Raw genomic sequence first — 23515 nt, forward strand, 5'->3', positions numbered from 1 at the left:
AGAGTCGTGTGTCAAATGATCCAAAGGATTTAAAGTGTGCGGATATCCCGGTAAAGTGTTACATATAAAATGAAATAGAGGTAAAAAATATATAACAAAAATAGTAATATACTGGTGCAGAAAATTTAAAAAAAAGAACTACATATATACAGCATAATCAGCGGCTTGACGTGCTATGGATTTAAGACTTGACAAGCTATTTAGGATAGTGGACTATTTTATATTAGTCAATCGTTTTCGTTAATTTCCATGTTTGCACGTAAAAGTCTGATGGTACTCTTCAGCACGCGAAAACTTGCTGGTAAAAAGTTACAGATGATTTATTACATGGAATGTGCCAAGGATTGGCAACAGGTGATGAAGAACCACTTGATGCAGACTGAATTGTAGAACAGAAGACAAAGTCTATGCAACATTATTTGACAACACTTAAAATTTGGGAAAGAGTGCAAATCTCAGAAAGAATCCTCATAAATTCATCAATAAGCACAACTGACCTTAATATCCACACGTGAATGTTCTTGAATTGGTACACCAAGTAATTGGGGTATAGTTTTGCTATTGCCTGCGGAAAATTACAATTTCTGTTGGCATCGCTACTGCGCCATACAGGCTATTATATTTATCTGAAACGTACTTCTTAAACTTGTAAGTGCCCAGGAACTTCAAAGAAAGCATTATGATTTCAGATAAACATTGTCAATGACCTTCGAAATCAAATGTTTAAGACTTCCATCGAATCATTCTATAGAGGTTTTAGATATCAGTATTCACAAGGTCCATATGCTGCGCCAAAGTTTGAACTCTCCAGGATTTCAGCTTTTAGAAAATAAAAATAATTGCTTTATCAGAACAGAACACGTTTGATTCTGAACGTGACGTCGACCTTGTTTATCAGAATGCTCCTTGAATTGAAGTACATATCGTTCATCTCTAGTTGTTGCAGAAAAAGTGTGTTGAACCATATTCTCGGACAACCAGACTCCATACCGTGAAGCTACATCACAAATTGGACGAAGGCGGGCGGGAGGTATTATTCAGTATTATCTAAGCCAGTATATTTGCCTTCAAGGCTGGTGAATGAATCAAGAGTCATTCTTCGTTCCAGACCGATACTATGGTCGCTGGAAGCCAAATATTCCAATCACACCCGTCTCAGTAGTTCCTCATGGCAATTCCCAAGTACAACCAACGCCAATAATTTCAAAAATGAGCAATACTTCAGTGTAATCCAGACGCATAAATGCAGTTTCATTTGTATTCAATATATCTTTCAGTTATTGCGTGCAGATGGTGAAACAATAACCTAGATAAAGGCTGGGATAAACTTGATCTGCTTTTTTTCTCTGATTGTTATTCAGCTTCTCTTCCACTTCTATTTCCCTGGCCTCGTTTTCTAGCGGTTGTATATCCACTTGCATTTCTTTTATTTTTTTGTATACTGGAAAAAAAACCCTTTTCTATCCACCTTGATATTGTTTGCTACCTTGGTTTCATATTTTATCTTTTCCCAATAATTCTTTTAGTTGTTTTCTGTGGGTTAAAATAAAGCTTCACAATCTTCCATCTTCCCGTTAATTTTTGCTTTGTTGTATGGTCTCTTATTTGCTTTTACGTTAGCTTTGACTTCCATTGTCAGCTACGGTTGTACTATATTGCCATTTGAGTATTTCTTTGATTTTGGCATGCACTTTCCTCACCTTCCTCATTTTGTTCCATAAAATCAAACCACTGCTGCTCTGCTGTCAGCCCTGCCAGCATCTCCTTCCAATTTACTTTGGCCAACTCCTCTCTCATACCACTAGAATTTCCTTTACTCCACCGAATAATGCTAAGTCAGACTTTACTTTCTCCCTATCAAATTTCAAGTTGAACTCAATTATAGTGTGATCACTGGCTCCTCAGGATTCCTTTACCTTACGCTCCCTAACTGGCTCCAGTTCATTATATAATACCCAATCCTGTATAGCCGATCCATAGTAGGCTCAGTGACAAGCTGCTCTAAAATGTCATCTCGTAGGTATTCAACAAATTCGCACACTTAAGACCCATTACCTATCTGATTTTCTTAATCTATCTGCAAGTTAATGTCTTCCTTGACTATCGTAACATTACCCTTTTGAGATAGCTTTTCTAATTTTCCGTTGTATTCTGTAGTTTGCATCCAACCTACTGTTTGGGGGTCTCTATATAGCTACCATAAGGATCGTTTTACACTTGCAGTTTCTTAATTCAACCCAAAAAGGATTCAACATCTTCCATTGTTACTGATTAGATGCCATTCTTTATCAGTAGAGCCACGCCACCTTTGCTGCCTACCTTCCTATCCCTTCGACACAATGTGTAACCTTGGACATTCAGCTCCCAAGTGCAAACATCCTTCAGCCAAGACTTAGTGACGGCCAGAACATTATACCCGACAATTATGCCAAAGTGCAACAAGGTCATCCACCTTATTTCTTATTCTCTGTTCATTTAGATTTAAAACTTTGAGCATTATTCTATACCTTACCTTTTATATACCGTTATGAATTCATTTCAAGAGGAGTAGAAGCTGAGAGACTGGAGGGGGGTTCAAAGGAGGTTCATAAAAATGATACCAATTTCACAAAAATATTCCAAGCTTGTAATATGAAGAACATCTGATGGCTCTGGGAGTGTATTCACTATAATTCAGAAGAATGAGAGCTAACCGCTTTTAAAACTATTGAATTGATAGAGCGGATGTGAAGAGGATTTTTCCTATAGTGGGAGAGTCCAAGACCAGAGGACACCACTTCAGAATTGAGGGGCGTCTTTTTAGAATGGAGATGAGGAGAAATTTCTTCAGACAGACGGTAGTGAATCTGTGGAATCGTTTGCTGCAGGGAGCTGTGAATGCCAAATATTTGTCCATATTGAAGGCAGAGGTTCATAGATTCGTGATTGGTCATGCCGTGAAGAAATATGGGAAGAAGGCAGGATGTTGGGGCTGAAAAGAGTTTGGATTAGCCATGATGAAGTGGCTGAGCAAGCTCGATGGGGCAAATGGTTTAATTCTGCTCCTATATCTTATGGTCTTATGTTTAAACGATTGGCACAACATCATGTGCCAAAGGTCATATGCTGTTCGATTTTCTATGTTTTATACTCTATTTAGAAGTTTGAGTTTTGGGGCTGAGAGGAAAATTGGATTTTACCTACCTGCCTTTTCCCTATAACCCTTAATTCCTCTGCTATACACAAATCTATCCAACCTTGTCTTAAGTATATTTATCGAGGCAGCCTCCGTTGCTTCATTTGGCAGAGAATGCCACAGAATCACCACTATCTGGGAAAAGCAGTTCCTCCTCCTCTCTGTCCAAAATCTACTTCCCCGAATCTCGAGGCCATGTTCCCTAGTTCTAGTTCCACCTACCAGTGGAAACAATTTTCCTGCCTCTCTTATCTATCCCTTTCATAACTGCATATGTTTCTATAATATCTCCTCTCATTCTTCAGAAATCTAGCGAATTCTAGCGAGTACAGTCCCAAGAAGTCCATCTCTTCTCATAGTCTGACCCCCTCATCTCTGAAATCACCCTGGTGAACCTCCTCTAATCGGCCTCTAAAGCCAGTATATCCTTCGCCAAGTAATGAGACCAGAACTGTACGCAGTACTCCAGGCGAGGCCGCACTAATACCCTGTACAGTTACAGCATTACTTCCTTGCTCAAATTCAATCCCTCTAGCAATGACAGCCAACATATTACTTGCCTTCTTGATAGCCTGCTGCACCTGCAAACCACTTTTTGTGATTCATGCACCAGTAATCTCAAGTTCCTCTGCACAGCAGCATTTTTTGCCATTTAAATAATAATCTGATCTTCCATTTTTTCTTGCAAAGTAGATGACCTCGCTGTACTCCATCTGCCAGACCCGTGCCAACTCACAACTTATTATTGCTCTCTGCAGACTGTGCTTATCTTCTACACAATTTGCTTTTCCACTCAATTTAGTGTCACCTGCAAACTTAGATACACTATACTCAGTCCCATCTTCCAAGTCATTAATGCATATCATGAACAGTTGCCCACCCAGCACCGACCCCTGCCTCAAAGAACCCCAGTAAATTTGTTAAACAGGACCTGGCTTTGCTGAATTCACATCGCGTCTGCCTGATAGATCTTTTTCTTTCCAGATTATTAACTATTTCTTCTTTAACGGTAGCTTCAAGCATCTTTCCAACTACAGGCCTTTAGTTACTTTTTTTTGCCTACATCGTTTTTTTTTAACAGTGGCGTGACATATGCCGTCTTCCAATCCGCCGGAATTGGCCAGAGTCCACAGATTTTAGGTAAATTTTCAGCAAAGCTTCTACTAAAGCTTTTGCCATTTTTTCTCAGTATTCTGGGATGCATTCCATCAGGATCAGGGAACTTATCTATATCAGGCCCAGGTTTGCTCAGAACTACCTCTTTAGAGGTCCGCACCTCCCATCGCACCATAACTTCTATCTTTCGCATGTTAGATGTGTCTGCCACCGTGAAGAGCGACGCAAAATAGTCATTCAAAGCTCGGACATTTCCTCATTACCCAATGTCAATTCCCCCTTCTCGTCCTCCAAGGGACCAACATGTTCTGCTTTATATAATTATAAAAACTTTTAGTATCCGTTTTCATATTTTGTGCTAGTTTATTATCATAATCTATGGTCCCTTTCTTTATTGCTCGCTCAGTATTTCATTGTTGCTTTTTAAAGTTTTCCTAATCTTCCAGATTCACAGTACTACTGGTGACTATGTACACACGAGCACTTACTCTGATGCTTACTTTTATTTCCTTAGTTATCCAAGGCTGGCTTTCCCCATCCTTACTGTCATTGCTTTTAACTGGAATATACTTCTGTGGAGTACCGCGAAAAACCTCTTTCAATGTCTTCCACTGTTTATCAACTATCCCACCATATAGCTTCTGTTCATAGTTTACACTAGCCAAATCCTCCCTTGTCCCATTGTAGTTTCCATTGTTTATGCATAATACCGTGGTTTTCGATCGAACTATTGCATGCTCCATTTGTATGGGAAACTCATTCATACTGTGATCAATCTTTACAAGAGAATCGCTAATTACAAGATCACTAATTTTACCTGTCTCATTGCCAAGAACCAGATCTAAGATAAGATCACATGCTGTTCAAGAAAGCTATCAAGGATGCATTCATGACGTCCTCCTGAAGACTGCCTCGACCACCATGATTCACTCAAACTATGTGCAAGTTAAAGTTCCCTGCGATAACGGCTGTTCTGTTCTTACATGCCTCGGGTATTTCTCTGTTTATTGCTTGTGCCACTGCAATGTTATTAAACGGTGACCAGTGATTTTTTTCCCCTTAACTATTCCTAATTCCAGATGGATTCAACTTTCTGCTCTTTAGATCATATATTGTGTCTCACTGTCGCCCTGATCTCATCTTTAATCAACAGCGCTATCCCACCTCCTTTACATTCCTCCCAATCCTCCCGTACTACATGATATCCTTGGATATTTACTTCTCAATTCTGTCCACCCTGCAACCACGTTTCTGTAACAGCTATCAAATCTACCCCGTTTTACTGATTTGTGCCACAAGTTCACTGACCTTGTTTTGAATACTACGGACATTCAGATAAACTGCTTTTATGCTCATTGTGCTTTTAAAATCTTGGATTATTTTTATATTTTGTACTTGATTTTTCTTCGCTCCACTCTTACTTTTCTCTTTATTTGTTTTTAATTTGCCTTATCCACACTTACTTCTTTTACTTTATACATACTTCTCCAGTCTGTTGAACCCACCACCACCACACTATTTAGCTTAAAGACTTATCCGCAGCCCTATTGCGATTCATTAATATCCATGACCCATCACGGTTCAGGTGGAGCCGTCCCGTTGGGACAACTCACACAAAATGCTGGAGGAATTTAGCAGGTCCGGCTGTATCTATAGGAAAAAAGGACAGTCGACATTTCGGGTCGAAACCCTTGTAGAATTTCTCTTTTTTTGTCATTCCAACCTACCTTTCCTACATCAATCCTTGAGACACGGATTTACCTCTCTAATCTTCTTGATACTGTGCTAATTTGTACGTGGCTCAGGCGGAAATCCAAAGATTATCACCTTTTTGGTTGTGCTTTTTAATTTAGTCCCTCGCTGATCAAATTCCCTCAGCAGAATGTCTTCCCTCGTTCTACCTAAGTCGTTAGTACCCACATGGACCACGATAACTGAATCTTGCCCCGCCTACTGCAAATTTCTCTGCAGGTCAGGTACGATGCCCCGAAACTGGGAACTAGGCAGCCAACACAACCGTCGGGGCACTCTACCCTCGCGACAGAGAACTCTGTCTATTCCCCTGACTATATTACATTTCTCTTCTCTCTCCCCCACCCTTGCATGTTTCCCTGAACTACGGTGCCACAGTCAGGTTATTCATCCTTCTCACAGCGCTCCACTCTCATCCACACAGGGAGCAAGAATCTCAGACCTGTAGGACTAGCTCAAGTGCTGAGGGTCCTCCACCATTATCTCTTGAATCCATTAGCCGCCTCACTTGCAGTGACACCCTCTTGTCCCTGACGACAGACCGAATTTGAGGCAGCCATGATATAATAATAAATCAGTCCGGATGGAATATGGAGCAGATTCCATAAGCGAAATAGTCTAATTCCGCTCCTACAGTACTGTGCAAATATCTTAGGCACATTTCGTTATATATAATTAAACACGCCCAATGTGCATAAGACCGTTGTACAGTACTGTATGAATTTTATGTTTTGCACTTCACTGCTGCGCAAAAATGAGATATGTCAGCGATGATAAACCTGAACTACTCAAGTAGAGATTATCCCAATTTCGCTGATGTAGTTTTATCTCGTTTATCCTAGTAAGACTACTTGTCAATAGGTGAATCACTCTCAACGGCATATCCTGTCTTTGACGTAACTTTAAAACCATGTCATAAAGTTATTTGTTTGGCTGATCCAGCTTTTATGTTTAAAAGTGGACATCAAGTTGTGGCAAAAGTGTTAACTCTTAAACAGTCATCAAATGGCCTTTTTCATTAAACAGACGGCCTTTTATTAAGCAGTCATGGATGATTAGAATTGTCGTGAGAAACTCCCAAAGTGATGTCTTGTTGTTGGAATATTTGTATATGAACTTCCAAGAACATTTTACTTGAACGAAATATGACTTCTAAAATTAGATTCACTTCATCTTCGTGCTAATTAACTTCAATTTTTCTGGAGGTCTTTGTAAAATGCTAAAAGAAATCTGTGTGGTAAATGCTAAAATAAATCAGCATTTGGTGAGCTGGTTTTTCATGTGTAAGTGATATTTGCCACGAATGTGGACAAAAGATTATCAACAACTGAGTGTAGGTTGGGTGACAACCTACAGGAGTTTTTTTTTGTCAGCAGCATAGACAGAAATAATTTTCTGCAATGTCGTGCTGATGCCACCATTTCAGCAGCATAGCAAGATCCCAGATGGTGCTGCAGCTCAGCACTACTATAGGTTTGCAGAATAGCACTTAGATCAGAGATTGAGGATTACAATAGATTTGGTTGTCTGATTTATCTGAATTGGAGAAGTCGGAATAGAGCATTTTGCAAACAGAAGTAAGACTAAACTGATGTGAATAATACCTCGAGACATGGGAGGACATGTACCGTGCAACTACAAGGCATTCACTGAACGTTGATTATGTTACACTAGTATTCACAAATATAAGAAAATCAGTAGATGTTGGAGATCCAAAGCAACCCACACAAAATGCTGGAGGAAGAGAGCAGGCCAGGCAGTATCTATGGAAAAGAATAAACAGTCAACATTTCGGGCCGACAGCCTTCTTCAGGGCCGGTCTTGTATAAGGGTCTCGTCCCGAACGTCGACTCTTTTCCATAGATGCTGCCAAGCCTGTTGAGTTCTTCCAGCGTTTTGTGTGTGTTGCTTATAAGTTCTATTGCTCGGTTAGATCAGGTGCAAGAAATACGTTTGAGAAATCGAGAAGTAACATTGTCGTGAGATCGACTTAAATATAAATTAACAATATATGAAACAAATACATAAGGAATTGAACCACAAATAAAAGTTATTTTGTACTTGGAATTTAGGGTAGAATTTTGCTATAACATTGTAATTTACTATCAATTCTATTACACTCACCCCATCCGACCGACTGTTCCTCGTTTTTGTATTTTCTGCCGGCACATATTTAGAGCGCTTTTCAATAGTTCCATGCATTTGCGGATCGAATGGTGTGAAAATTATTTCCGCTGGTTCCTTCGCGGAACGAATTTTATATGAGTGTGTTCCTGAAAGAGATCCATTTCCCTGAATCTCAAGGATACTGGGAAGGAAGTGGGAATCTGGCACAATATGCATGTTAACTGTCGAATTCTTGTATTCCAAATCTCTTCTGCTGCAACACTTAGTGGCGCAGGCACGTCTGGAAGCAGGATTGGTGCCCGTGGGGCAAATAGCCACTACAAGGAAAATTATGACCATTAAAAGAATAAAAGATGTTGCTCCCAAAGAAATTATTATATAAAAGGACAACCTCTGCGTGTCTTCCAAATCGTCACTCGCTTCATTGACGTCAACCAGACCCTCCGACTGTTCCTCAACTATTGTCAATGTAAAGGTGGTCGTGGTAGAGAGTGCGGGATAACCGTTATCTTTCACCTGGACAACCAGTCTCTGAGTAGTTGCGTCGCTATCCTTAAATCGCCGGACATTTCTTACTTCCCCTGAACTATACGAAACTACAAAGAGACCCGGATCGCTGGACTGTAGAAGTTCATAAGAAAGTTTTCCATTCTTACCGGAGTCTGCGTCAAAGGCAATGACCTTTGTTATCAAATATCCAGGATCTGCAGATCGTGGGACACGCAAACTGGTATTGCCTTCGGTTGGACTTGATAGTATGACAGGTGGATTGTCATTTTGATCCAAGACTATCACCTTCACTGCAACCTCGCTTGAAAGTGATGGTAAGCCGGAATCCTGAGCTCGAACATGAAACTGAAAACTTTTAAATTGCTCGTAATCAAATGGTCGTATTGAATAGATGCTTCCATTGTTTGAGTTAATGTAGAGATAGGATGAAATGGGAACTGATTCAATCTGGCTCTCCAGAATTGTGTAAAACAGCTGTGAATTTCGATCAATGTCAAGATCCAGAGCTGTCACTGATCCGATGTAACTGCCAGGTTCGTTGTTTTCCGCCACATAGGCCGTGTAGGACGGCTGCGTAAAGCGTGGTGTATTATCATTTATATCTGAGATATTTACCACAATTGTCTGGATGGTCGATAACGGCGGGATCCCACGGTCTTTGCAAGTTACAGTTATTTTATGTTGAGGAGCGGTTTCTCTATCCAGTTTTGCATTTGTGACGAGTCTGTAGGAATTACTAAAGGAAGATTCCAGGTTAAAGGGTAAGGTGGGTGAAATAGAACAATCGATATATCCATTTTTATTGGAATCTCGGTCAGTTACGCCAATCAAAGCGATTAAAGTTCCCATCGCAACATCCTCACTGATTGTTTCAGCTCCAGAATTAATTGTTAACTCAGGAGTATTGTCATTGACGTCTGTAATCTCCACCCGCACACTACAATGTGTAGATAATGACTGCACACTCCTGTCTCTAGCTTCTACATGAATCTGATAAACATCAGTTTCTTCAAAATCCAACATTTCTTTTGTACGGATCTCCCCAGACTCGGGTTCAATCGTAAATATTTCAGTTATTCTTGGCTCATTGTAACTGCTGAAAGAATAAATGACTTCGCCATTTGTACCTTCGTCTAAATCAGTCGCGTTAAGCTTAATCACCAACGAATTTAGCAGCACGTTCTCCATTAGACTAACACTATACATCGATTTTTCAAAAACTGGTACATTATCATTAACATCCAAGATATCAATTGTTATACGAGCAGTACCCGACCTTTCTGGTGCACCGCCGTCAATAGCAGTCAGTAACAAATTGTAAGCTGATTGTTTTTCCCGGTCGAGATTGCCCTGTAGCACTAATTCGGGTAACTTCCACTTCCCAAGACTTTGTACATCTAATGTAAAATGGTCATTTTTAGTGAGCTGGTACGTACGAATAGAATTATTTCTTCCATCCAGATCGTTCGCGCCCTCTAACAGAAAACGTGCTCCTGGTATCGTAGATTCTGATATTTTCAAACGTATTTCATTTTTCTGAAAAATCGGGGAATTATCGTTTACATCCAGAATTTCAACCTCCACTCGGTACTGTTCCACAGGATTTTCAATCACGGCTTCCATGAGCAAAGCACAGTTATCGCTCTGTCCACATAACTGTTCTCTGTCAATTCTTGCACTCACAAATAAGATTCCATTTATGCTATTTACATCCAAATATTGTTTGGAAGCAGAGGAAACAATTCTAAATTTACGGCTCGGCAGGTCTTTAATACTCAAACCCAAATCTTTTCCGAGTTCTCCGACAAAGGCACCGAGTTCCTGCTCTTCTGGAATGGAGTATCGAATCTGTCCGGAAACCAGACTCCACACACAAAGCAAAAAGATGGATGATATCACCGACTTTCCGTGCAGACAGTGCATGTTTTTTTGTGCTATTCCTTCTGTGTGATAGATTGTAAATACCTGAGAAAAGATTTTTGTTGACATCATCCTCCATCAGATCCAAACCAATACCCTTATTGCGGTAAATAAATTGAAATATTACGATCGGTTGAACAGTTGGTTCGCTGCGTTCGCACACACACCGCCATTATTTTGCTTCCTTTCCCGGTTAATAGGGGGATGGGTGGTGGATCACTGGCTGCATTTCACCTCCTTATTGGTAGACAGCGACACAAAGAGTCTCAGCCTATAACTACACTGAGAATATTGTCAAAACTGTACTCCAGTTAGTCTTAAACTTAAAACTTTTTTAGAAACCGTAAAATAATTTGAAATGACATTGCAAAAGAGAATAGTTTATAGATATTTGAACAAAACACGTTATCTAAGCGATGATAAATATATAAACGAGTTATTCTGTCGCTCAGATATATAAAGATAATTATTGCGCAATTAAAAATAAAATTTATGTCCTATTTGAGGGAATTTGATGCAATCTCTGCTGCATTTCTAAACAAGGCAAAATATGTTTTCGTTTACATATCGCTCAAATCCATAATCACCATTATGCAGAATCCCTAACCTCTCACTTAGATTTCAGCGTTTTCTTCATCTTTAACTGTGGCGAATTTACACTTAATGTTTGTGATATACTCAATTATTTTACTGACATTAACAACATTTTCCTCTGGTTGGGTTTGTAATATATTTTTTTGCATCTCTTCCGTTAGGCCGTAATCAAAACTCACTTATATATGCCATGAACTAACTGCAACAATGGTTTAAAATGATAGCGAGCTGGTTGCAGGTCCAGGTGAAGCAAAGACGCATGAATGGGAATAGCAGAACTAATGTTAAAACTTACTGGCTGAAAGCAGAGAAACAAAATTACAAAAGACATAAAGAATGAAAATCTAACACGAATAAATAAAATATTAATAAAGCTAGACCTAAATATGAATTATTTAATTTTGTACTTGAATTTGTAAAATGCAGAATTTTTGATACTGCAATACATCCTAGGATGCGCAGGCACACAACCTCAGTGATGTAACCTGGAGCCATTGGGTCTTCCGGGTCTTTCAACATCAGACACCCTCGCCCAGGCGACCCAGGCGACCCAGCCAGGGTTGAGAAGGCCCCGGGTTGTGTACCAGCAGCACTAGCCTGCGCGCAACGCCTCTTGATACATGGTCATCTGTAGACTCGCTTTCACGGTTCTGATGCAGCTCTTGTAATGCCAAGGAGAGAGTAGGTTCTACAGAGCAAGCAGCCAGCATATATACAGCACATCTCTAGTCTCACGACGTGTTCTCTACCTCTGTCACCAGCATTGTTCTACTGGTTCCTTGTACTTAGCCTTCTTACACTCGAATGCATCCTTAATCTGGGCTTCCCAAGGCGCTGTCAGTTAAAAGACAATAGACAATAGGTGCAGAAGTAGACCATTCGGCCCTTCGAGTCTGCACCACCATTTTGAGATCATGGCTGATCATCTACTATCAATACCCGGTTCCTGCCTTGTCCCCATATCCCTTGATTCCCGATCCATAAGATACCTATCTAGCTCCTTCTTGAAAGCAGCCAGAGAACTGGCCTCCACTGCCTTCCGAGGCAGTGCATTCCAGACCCCCACAACTTCCTGGGAGAAGAAGTTTTTCCTTAACTCTGTCCTAAATGACCTACCCCTTATTCTCAAACCATGCCCTCTGGTACTGGACTCTCCCAGCATCTGGAACATATTTCCTGCCTCTATCTTGTCCAATTCCTTAATAAGCTTATATGTTGCAATCAGATCCCCTCTCAATCTCCTTAATTCCAGCGTGTACAAGCCCAGTCTCTCTAACCTCTCTGTGTAAGACAGCCCTGACATCCCAGGAATTAACCTTGTGAATCTACGCTGCACTTCCTCTACAGCCAGAATGTCCTTCCTTAAGCCTGGAGACCAAAACTGTACACAATACTCCAGGTGTGTTCTCACCAGGGCCCTGTACAAATGCAAGATGATTTCCTTGCTCATGTACTCAATTCCCTTTGTAATAAAGGCCAACATTCCATTAGCCGTCTTCACTGCCTGCTGCACTTGCTCATTCACCTTCAGTGACTGATGAACAAGGACTCCTAGATCTCTTTGTATTTCTCCCTTACCCAACTCTACACCGTTCAGATAATAATCTGCCTTCCTGTTCTTACTCCCAAGGTGGATAACCTCACACTTATTCACATTAAACGTCATCTGCCAAGGATCTGCCCACTCACCCAGCCTATCCAAGTCACCCTGAATTCTCCTAACATCCTCATCACATGTCACACTGCCACCCAGCTTAGTATCATCAGCAAACTTGCTGATGTTATTCTCAATGCCTTCATCTAAATCGTTGATGTAAATCGTAAACAGCTGTGGTCCCAATACCGAGCCCTGTGGCACCCCACTAGTCACCACCTGCCATTCCGAGAAGCACCCATTCACCGCTATACTTTGCTTTCTATCTGCCAACCAGTTTTCTATCCATGTCAATGTCTTCCCCCCAATGCCATGAGCTTTGATTTTACCCACCAATCTCCTATGTGGGACCTTATCAAATGCCTTCCGAAAATCGAGGTACACTACATCCACTGGATCTCCCTTGTCTAACTTCTTGGTTACATCCTCGAAAAACTCCAATAGATTAGTCAAGCATGATTTACCCTTGGTAAATCCATGCTGGCTCTGCCCAATCCTATCACTGCTATCTAGATATGCCACTATTTCATCTTTAATAATGGACTCTAGCACCTTCCCCACTACTGATGTTAGGCTGACAGGTCGATAGTTCTCTGTTTTCTCCCTCCCTCCTTTCTTGAAAAGTGGGATAACATTAGCCATTCTGCAATCCTCAGGAACTGATCCTGAATCTAAGGAACATTGGAAAATGATTACCAATGCATCCGCAATTTCCAGGGCCACCTCCTTTAGTACCCTAGGATGCAGACCATCTGGACCTGTGGATTTGTCAACCTTCAGTCCCATCAGTCTACTCATCACAGTTTCCTTCCTAATGTCAATCTGTTTCATTTCCTCTGTTACCCTATGTCCTTGGCCCATCCATAAATCTGGGAGATTGCTTGTGTCTTCCTTAGTGAAGACAGATCTAAAGTACTTATTAAATTCTTCTGCCATTTCTCTGTTTCCCATAACAATTTCACCCAATTCATTCTTCAAGGGCCCAACATTGTTCCTAACTATCTTCTTTCTCTTCACATACCTAAAAAAGCTTTTGCTATCCTCCTTTATATTCCTGTCTAGCTTGCGTTCATACCTCATTTTTTCTCTCTGTATTGCCTTTTTAGTTAAGTTCTGTTGTTCCTTAAAAATTTCCCAATCATCTGTCCTCCCACTCACCTTAGCTCTGTCATACTTCCTTTTTTTTAATGCTATGACTTCCTTTGTCAACCACTGTGGCCCCTTTCCCCTCTTTGAATCCTTCCTTCTCCGGGGGATGAACTGATTTTGCACCTTGTGCATTATTCCCAAGTATACCAGCCATTGCTGTTCCACTGTCTTTTCTGCTAGGATATCCGTCCAGTTAACTTCGGCCAGCTCCTCCCTCATGGCACCATAGTCTCCTTTGTTCAACTGCAACACTGACACCTCCAAGCTGCCACTATCCTTCTCAAATTGCAGATAAAAACTTATCATATTATGATCATTGCCTCCTAATGGCTCCTTTACTTCAAGATCGCTTATCAAATCTTGTTCATTACATAACACTAAATCCTGAATAGCCTTGTCCGTGGTCGGCTCTCGTACAACCTGTTCCAAGAATGCATCCCTTAGGCACTCTACAGACTCCCTATCTTGGGGTCCAGCACCAACCTGATTCTCCCAGTTCACCTGCATGATGAAATCCCCCATAACTACTGCGACATTACCTTTGCCGCATGCCAATGTTAACTCCTTATTCAACTTGCACCCAATATCCATGCTACTGTTTGGTGGCCTATAGACAACACCCATTAGGGTCCTTTTGCCCTTACTGTTCCTCAATTCTATCCACACAAACTCCACTTCTCCTGATCTTATGTCCCCCCTTGCAAAGGACTGAATCTCATTCCTCACCAACAGGGCCACCCCACCCCCTCTGCCCACATTTCTGTCCCTACGATAGCACGTATACCCTTGTACATTCATTTCCCAGGTCTGATCTCCCTGCAGCCATGTCTCCGTTATCCCAACAACATCATAGTTACCCATTCGCACCTGAGCTTTAAGCTCATCCGCCTTATTTCTGACACTTTGTGCATTCAGATATAGAATTTTTAGCCCCTTTCTCCTCTCTCTGTTTGAATCTCTGCCTATTGAGCTTAGCCCAGCTCCCCGAACTCCCATCGGGCTATACGCCCCTAGAATTTTGTTGTCCTTCCTAAATTTACCTATTCTTTCTGTACATTTAACTCCATGTTCCGTCCGACCATCCCTCTGTACATGTGTCTTCCTTATCACTTGTTCCGCCTTTCCTTTCTCTACTACACACTTAATATTCCGGAACCATGTAGTCCCCACCTGTCCTTTATTCTTCATCTCGCTATCCTCTCTCTCATTCTGAATCTCCGCCCCCTGCAAATTTAGTTTAAGCCCCCCCAAGAAGCACTAGCAAACTTCCCTGCAAGAATGTTAGTACCACTCCAGTTCAGGTGTAAACCGTCCCTTCGGAACAGATCCCACCTTCCCTGGAACAAAGCCCAACTATCTAAAAACCTGAAGCCCTCCCTCCTGCACCATCCTCTCAGCCACGTATTAATCTGTATAATCTTTCTGTTCCTTGCCTCACTCGCACGTGGCACAGGTAGCAATCCTGAGATTGTTACCCTGGAGGTCCTTCTCTTCAGCTTCGCACCTAACTCCCTGAACTCCCTACGCAGGACCCCCTCACTCATCCTACCCACGTCGTTGGTCCCTACATCGACCACAGCATCTGGATTCTTGCCCTCCCTCTCGAGAATAACCTGCACCCGATCTGAGATGTTTCGGACCCCGGCACCAGGGAAGCAACATACCATCCGAGACTCTCGATATTCCCCACAAAATCTCCTATCCGCCCCCCTGACTATAGAATCCCCTATCATTACCGCTCTCTTCTCTTCCCTCCTCCCCTTTCTAGTCGATGGTCCAACCTCAGTGCCAGAGACAGACCACTGCAGCTTGTTCCTGGTAGGTCATCCTCACCAACAGTATCCAAAACGGTATACTTATTGTTGATGGGAACGGCCACAGGGGTGCTCTGCTCTCTCTGTTCTACCATGACTACCGGCTTCCAGGTTTCTGACAGAGCGAATATCATATTTTAAGTTGAACTCAATCATATTGTGATCATTGCATCCTAAGGACTCTTCTACCTTAAGCTCCCTGATCACCTCTGGTTCATTACATATCACCATCCAGTATAGCTGATCCCCTAGTAGGGTCAATGACAAGCTACTCTAAAAAGCCATCTCGTGTTTATACGACAAACTCATTCTCTATAGATCCATTTCGACCTAATTTTCCCAATCGACCTGCGTGTTGATATCTTTCATTACTATCATAAACTTGCCGTTTTGACATGCTGTTTCTATTTCCTATTCTAATGTATGGTCCACATCCCAGCTACTGTTAGGATACCATCGGGGTCCTTCTACCTTTGCAATTTCTTCACTCAGTCTACAAGAATTCAACATCTTCCAATACTATGTCACATCTTACTACTAATTTAATGACTTTCTTTACCAGTAGAGCCACACCCCCACCTCTGCATACCTTCCTATCCCTCTGATACAAAGTGTACCGTTGGACATTTAGCTGACAACTACAACTATCCTCAACTACAACTATCCTTCAACCACGATTCAGTGATGTATACAACATCTTACCTGGCAACCTGTAATAGTGCAACAAAATCAACCACCTTATGTCTTATACTTCGTGCGATGATATACTTTGAGTATTGCATTTGCTAGCCTGTTTGCTGCTGCATCCTTAATGCGCTAATACTCACCCTGCAGGCTGCAATTATTTCCTATTATCTGCCTGTCCTTCCTGATAGTCTGACTGCACGTTATCTTTGCTTTTGTATCATCCGTCCTATCATGAGTCCCTTCAATCTGGTTCTCACACCTCTACCACATTAGCTTAAACCCTCTCGATCAGTTCTAACGAATCTACCCGCGAAAATATTAGTCCCACTCGGGTTCAGCTGCAACCCGTTCCTTTTGTACAGGACATCCCTCTCCCAGAAGAGATCCCAATGATGCAAGAACCTGAAGCTTGGCCCCATACACTAGCTTCTCAGCCGTACATTAACCTGCCAAGTCTTCCTGCTTCCACCCTTGCTGGCGTGTGGCACAGTCTGCAATTCAGAAATTACTACCAGGGAGGTCCTGCTTCTCAGCGTTCTACCTTGCTCTCTAAATTCTCTTTTCAGGACCTCATTGCCTTTTCTTCCTATGTAATTTGCACCAGTATGTAGCAAGACATCTGTGTGCTCTCCGTCCCTACCCAAAATTTTGTGGATGCTATCCGAGACGTCCCGACCCTGGCACCTGGGAGGCAATATACCATTCGAGTGTCCCATTCGCCTCCACAGAATCTCCTGTCTGTTCACTTAACTACTGAGTCCTCTATCACTACTGCTCCCCTATTCTCCCTCCTTCCCTTCTACAACACGGACTTATGCTCAGTGCCAGTATCCCACTCTCCGTGGCGTTCCTCTGGGAGGTCACCCTCCACAGCAGTATCCAAAAGGATCACTTTATTATTGAGGAAAAGGACCACAGGTGTGCTCTGCGCTGCTGCCTGTTCACATTTCCATTCCTTCTGGCAGTCACACAGGTACTGGCCTCATGCAATTTCGGGGAGGCTACTTTCCTGTAACTCTGGTCAATTATCTTCTCACTCTCCCATACAAGCCGAAGGTCATCCAGCTCTGGCTCCAGATCTCTAAGATGGTCTTCAAGGAGCTGCAGCCTGATGCACTTCACGCAGAGTAGTTCCCTGGAAGAATTTGGGTCTCTCAGGACTCCAGCATCCGGCATGAAGAATAGATAAGAGCCATTTACTACACTAAGCACGGTAAGAGAGAATAAAAAGGGAACCTTAACAGAAAAATCAGCCAATCACTCGCAGCCTTTTTAATTTGGAGCAAGAAGGCTGCCAGTGAACGACTGATTTTTCGGAGCAAGGGAGTTTTTTACTACTCGGGGTTTAAGCGCGAAATTTTTAAAAAGGAGGCAGCCATATCTAGCGGGCATCCGACGGAGAGGTAGCAGAGTGGCAGGGCTTTGGCTAAACGGGCTTAGGTGGTAATGGGACGAGGCGAGGTAGGATTAACTGTGTTAATGGCGGAAAGGAGGTAGTATGTGTGTGAGGCCAGTTTTCTGTGCTTGGTGTCAGATGTGGGGGCTCCTGGAGTTTCCCAGCCTCCCGGACGGCCATATCTGCGTCAGGTGTGTCGAACTGCAGCTCCTGAGGGGCCGAGTTAGGGAAATGGAGATGCAGCTCGATGACCTTCGCCTGGTCAAGGAGAGTGAGGAGGTGATAGGGAGGAGATAGAGGCAGGTGGTCACACCAGGGCCATGGGAGACAGACAACTGGGTCACAGTCAGGAAGCGGAAAGGGAAGAGTCAGGTACTAGAGAGTACCCCTGTGGCTGTACCCCTTGACAATAAGTACTCCTGTTTGAGTACTGTTGGGGGGTGGGGGGAACAACGTACCTGTGGGAAACAGCAGTTGCCGTGCCCCTGACCTTGTGTCTGGCCCTGTGGCTCAGAAGGGTGGGGATAGGAAGAGAAAGGCAGTAGTGATAGGGGACTCTATAGTTAGGGGGTCAGATAGGCGATTCTGTGGACGCAGCAAAGAAACTCGGATGGTAGTTTGTCTCCCAGGTGCCAGGGTCCGGGATGTTTCAAATCGCGTCCAAGATATCCTGCAGTGGGAGGGAGAACAGCCGGAGGTTGTGGTACATATTGGTACCAATGACATAGGTAGGAAAAGGGAAGAGGTCCTGAAAAATGACTATAGGGAGCTAGGAAAGAAGTTGAGAAACAGGACCGCAAAATTAGTAATCTCCGGATTACTGGCTGTGCCACTTGACAGTGAGAAATGGAATAGGATGAGGTGGAGGATAAAGGCGTGGCTGAGGGATTGGAGCAGCGGCAGGGATTCATATTTCTGGATCATTGGAACCTCTTTTGGGGCAGGTGTTACCTGTATAAAAAGGACAGGTTGCACTTGAATCTCGGGGGAACAATATCCTGGCGGGGAGGTTTGCTAAGGCTACTGGGGAAAGGTTAAAGTAGAATTGTTGGTGTGGGGGGGCGGGTGGGAACCGAACTGAAGAGAGTAGGGAAGAGGAGGTTGGCTGACAAATAGAGAAAGCTTGTAGACAGTGGGAGAGAGAGGATAGGCAGGTGACAGAGAAGGGACGCGCTCAGACCGAAGATTTGAGATGTGTCTATTTTAACGCAAGGAGTGTTGTGAACAAAGCGGATGGGCTTAGAGCGTGGATCAGTACTTGGAGATATGATGTGATGGCTATTACAGAGACTTGGATGGCTCAGGGACAAGAATGGTTCCTTCAAGTGCTTGGTTTTAGATGTTTCAGAAAGGACAGGGAGAGAGGGAAAAGAGGTAGGGGTGTGGCACTTTTGATCAGAGATAGTGTCACGGCTGCAGAAAAGGAAGTCGCCATGGAGGGATTCTCTACAGAGTCTCTGTAGGTGGAGGTTAGGAACAGGAAGGGTTCAATAACTTTACCGGGTGCTTTTCTATAGGCCGCTCAATAGTAACTGGGATACTGCGGAGCAGATAGGGAAAAAGATACTGGAAAGGTGTAATAATAATAGAGTTGCCGTGATGGGAGAATTTAATTTCCCAAATATCGATTGGCATCTCCCTAGAGGAAGGGGTTTAGATGGGGTGGAGTTTGCTAGATGTGCTTAGGAAGGTTGCTTGACACAAAATGTAGATAAGCCTACAAGAGGAGAAACGGTACTTGATTTGGTATTGGGAAATGAACCTGGTCTGGTGTCTGATCTCTCAGAGGGAGAGCATTTTGGAGATAGGGATCCTAATTCTATCTCCTTTACAATAGCATTGGAGAGAGATGGGAACAGAGAAGTTAGAAAAAAATTTAATTGGAGTAAGTGGAATTATAAGGTTATCAGGCAAGAAATTGGTGGCTTAGATTGGAGGCTTAAATTGGAAACAGATGTTCTCAGAGAAAAGTACGGAAGAAATGTGGCCAATATTCAGGGGATATTTGTGTAGAGTTCTGTATAGGTACGTTCTGATGAGACAGAGAAGTTACGGTAGGGTACAGGAACCATGGTGCACAAAGGCTGTAATAATTCTAGTCAAGAATAAAAAGAAAGCTTTCAAAAGGTTCAGAGAGGTAGGTAATGTTAGAGATCTAGAAGATTATAAGGTTACTAGGAAAGAGCTCAAGAAGGAAATTAGGAGAGCCAGCAGGGGCCATTAGAAGGCCGTGGCGGGCAGGATTAAGGAAAACACCAAGGCATTCTACAAGTATGTGAAGAGCATGAGGATAAGACGTGAAAGAATAGGACCTATCAAGTGTGACAGTGGGAAAGTATGTATGGAACCGGATGAAATAGCATAAGTACTTCATGAATACTATACTTCAGTATTCACGACGGAAAAGGATCTTAGTGATTGCAGTAATGACTTGCAGCAGACTGAAATGCTTGAACATTAGATATTAAGAAAAAGGATGTGTTGGAGCTTTTGGAGAGCATCAAGTTGTATATGTCGCCGGGACCAGACGAAATATACCCCAGGCTACTGTGGGAGGCGAGGGAGGAGATTGCTGAGCCTCTGTCGATGATCTTTGCAACATCAATGGGCACGGGAGAGGTTCTGGAGGATTGGAGGGTTGTGGATGTTGTTCCTTCATTTAAAGAAGGGAGCAGAGATACCACGGGAAATTATAGACTAGTGAGCCTTAACTCAGTGGTTGGTAAGTTAATGGAGAAGGTCCTGAGAGGCAGGATTTATGTAGATTTGGAGAAATATAATATGATTAGGAGTATTCAGCATTGCTTTGTAAAGGGCAGGTCGTGCATAACGAACCTTATTGATTTTTTTTGACGATGTGACTAAACACATTGATGAAGGAAGAGTAGTAGATGTGGTATATAAGGACTTCAGTAAGGCATTTGATAAGGTACCCCCTGCAAGGGTTATTGAGAAAGTAAAGTGGCATGGGATCCAATGGGACATTGCTTTGTCGATTCACAACTGGCTTGCCCATTGAAGGCGAAGAGTGGTTGTAGACGGGTCATATTCTGCATGGTGGTCTGTGACCAGTGGAGCGCCTCAGGGATCTGTTCTGGGACCCCTACTCTTATGATTTTTATAAATGATCTGAATGAGGAAGTGGAGGGATGTGTTAGTAACTTTGCAGATGACACAAAGGTTGGAGGTGTTGTGGATAGTGTGGAGGGCTGGCAGAGTTTACAGCGGGACATTGATAGGATGCAAAACTGGGCTGAGAAGTGGCAAATGGAGTTCAACCCAGAGAAGTGTGAACTGGTTTATTTTGGTAGGTCAAGTATGATGGCAGAATATAGTATTAATGGTAAGACTCTTGGCAGTGTGGAGGATTAGAAGGATCCTGGGTTCTGAGTCCATTGGACGTTCAAAGCAGCTGCACAGGTTGACTCTATGTTTGAGAAGGCGTATGGTGTATTGGCCTTCATCAATCGTGGAAGCGAATTTAGGAGCCGAGAGGTAATGCTGCAGCTATGTAGGACCCTGGGCAGACCCCACTTGCAGTGCTTTACTTAGTTCTGGTTGCCTCACTACAGGAAGAGTACGGAAGCCATAGAATAGGTGCAGAGGAGATTTACAAGGATATTGACTAGATTGGGGAGAATGCCGTATGAGAATGGGTTGAGTGAATTCGACCTTTTCTCCGTGGAGCGAAGGAGGATGATAGATGTGTATAAGATGATGAGATGCATTGATTATGTGGATAGTCAGAGGCTTTTTCCCAAGGTTGAAATGGTTGCCACAAGTGGACACAGGTTTAAGGTGCTGGGGAGTATGTTAAGAGGAGAAGTCAGTGGTAAGTTTTTTTACTCAGAGAGTAGTGAGTGCATGGAATGGGGTACCATCAACGGTGGTGGAGGCGTATACGATAGGGTCTTTTAAGAGACTTTTAGATAGGTACATGGAGCTTAGTAAAATAGAGGGCTATAGGTAAGCCTAGTAATTTCTAAGGTAGGGACATGTTCGGCACAACTTTGTGGCCGAAGGGCCTGTATTGTGCTGTGGCTTTTCTACGTTCCTCTGAAACGCAACCAAACCCAACGTTTCTTCCGAGATGAAGCTTCCTTTGAGCTAAAGCTTGACACTTCTGCGCTCACCACTGGCCTACTCCGTACAATGGCCGCCGCGCTTGTACGTTCTGTATTTTTAATCAAGCGTCGCAACCCTGCGAGAAACCTCGTCCTTGTGGCTTGCCCCTGTCGCTGATCGGGCCTTCGAAATTAAGAAAGAATATCACTGGTAAAGCAGTTTTGGAGTATTGCAACACATTCCTCTCATGCCAGTACATTCTTGCTGAATATTCTCAGGTAATAGCTTCAAAATTTTATTTTTATTAATTGTTATTCATTCCTTCAAGGTCAGAAATGAAGACACTGCTTGATATATTCTCTGTTTGGAACTCTTTCTATCATGGAAAAACTCATTTAAACAAGATGGGTCACATTATGATAATCGTCTTTCTTAGCCATCAAGTAAAAGTAGTGTTGTCCAATGTCCAGCTGGGAAGAATAGAATCATAGAAATTACAGCACAGAAACAGGCCTTTTGGCCCATTTAATTCGTGCTGAACTATTAACCTGCAGCAGGACCATAGCCCTTCATACCCCTCCTTTCCATGTATCTATCCAAATTTCTCTTAAATGTTGAAACCGAGCCCAAATACACCTCTTCTGCTGGCAACCCCTTTCGCACGATCACCACCCTCTAAGTGAAGATCCCTTTTTTGCTTCCCTGAAACAGTTAACCTATTCATCCTAAATTCATGACTTCTTGTACGACTGTCACACAAACTCTCTTACTCTCCAGAGAATAGAGCCTAATCATCCAGATCCTTAACACAGATCGTCACTTGCTGGCAAGATCCTTGTAAATTTTCTCTGCACTCTTTCAATCATTGATATTATCGCAATAGGTTCGTGATCAGAGCTGCACACAATACTCCAAATCATTCATCACGAATTTCTTATACGACTTAAACACAATATCCCAACTCCTGTACTCAGTACCTCGATTTAGAAAGCCTCTTTACTTGTGATGTCATCTTCAAGGAATTATGAGTCTGTATTCCTAGATATCTCTGTTCCACTGCACTCCTCAGTGCCCTACTGCTAACCGCCCAAGTCCAATCTTGGTTTGTCTTCCCAAAGTGTAACACCTTACACTTAAATTCAAAGTATCAAGTTCAGCTTATTTTTACAGCTCGTTCAGATCCTGCTGAAAACTTTGATAATCATCCTGGTTGTCTATTCCGCCCACAATCTTGGCATATTCCCTCAAATTTCCTAATCTTGTTTACTAAACTATCATATAGATTCTTGATATGGATGACGAATTACAACGTAACAATCAGCGATCCCCAAGGCACACCACTTGGCACAGGACTCCAGTCAGAGAGGTGACCATCCACTACCAATCCCTGGCTTCTCCCGCGAGCCAGTGTCTAATCTCACTTACTACTTCATCCTGAGTGCCAATCGACTGAACATTCTTGACAAACATCACATGCGGGATCTTGTGAAAGGCCTTGCTAAAGTCCATGTAGACAATATCCACTGCCTTGCCTTCATCAGCCTTCTTGGTATCTT

The 23515-nt window shown here is 42.7% G+C and overlaps 1 protein-coding gene across 1 annotated transcript in view; it reads right to left on the reverse strand.

Annotated features, from left to right (window-relative positions):
- LOC140739553 (protocadherin Fat 4-like) overlaps window positions 1-23515 on the reverse strand; it is a 290758-nt gene that overhangs the window by 262011 nt on the left and 5232 nt on the right. The window contains exons 3-5 of the mRNA XM_073067948.1: window positions 16514-16521; window positions 8168-10528; window positions 4780-5067 (exon numbers count right to left, since the gene is read on the reverse strand). Of these exons, the coding sequence (XP_072924049.1) occupies window positions 4780-5067; window positions 8168-10528; window positions 16514-16521 (2657 nt within the window). The remainder of the gene's footprint in view (window positions 1-4779; window positions 5068-8167; window positions 10529-16513; window positions 16522-23515) is intronic.

This window comes from Hemitrygon akajei, chromosome 15 (assembly GCF_048418815.1).
Source record: "Hemitrygon akajei chromosome 15, sHemAka1.3, whole genome shotgun sequence".
NCBI classification, from domain to species: domain Eukaryota; kingdom Metazoa; phylum Chordata; class Chondrichthyes; order Myliobatiformes; family Dasyatidae; genus Hemitrygon; species Hemitrygon akajei.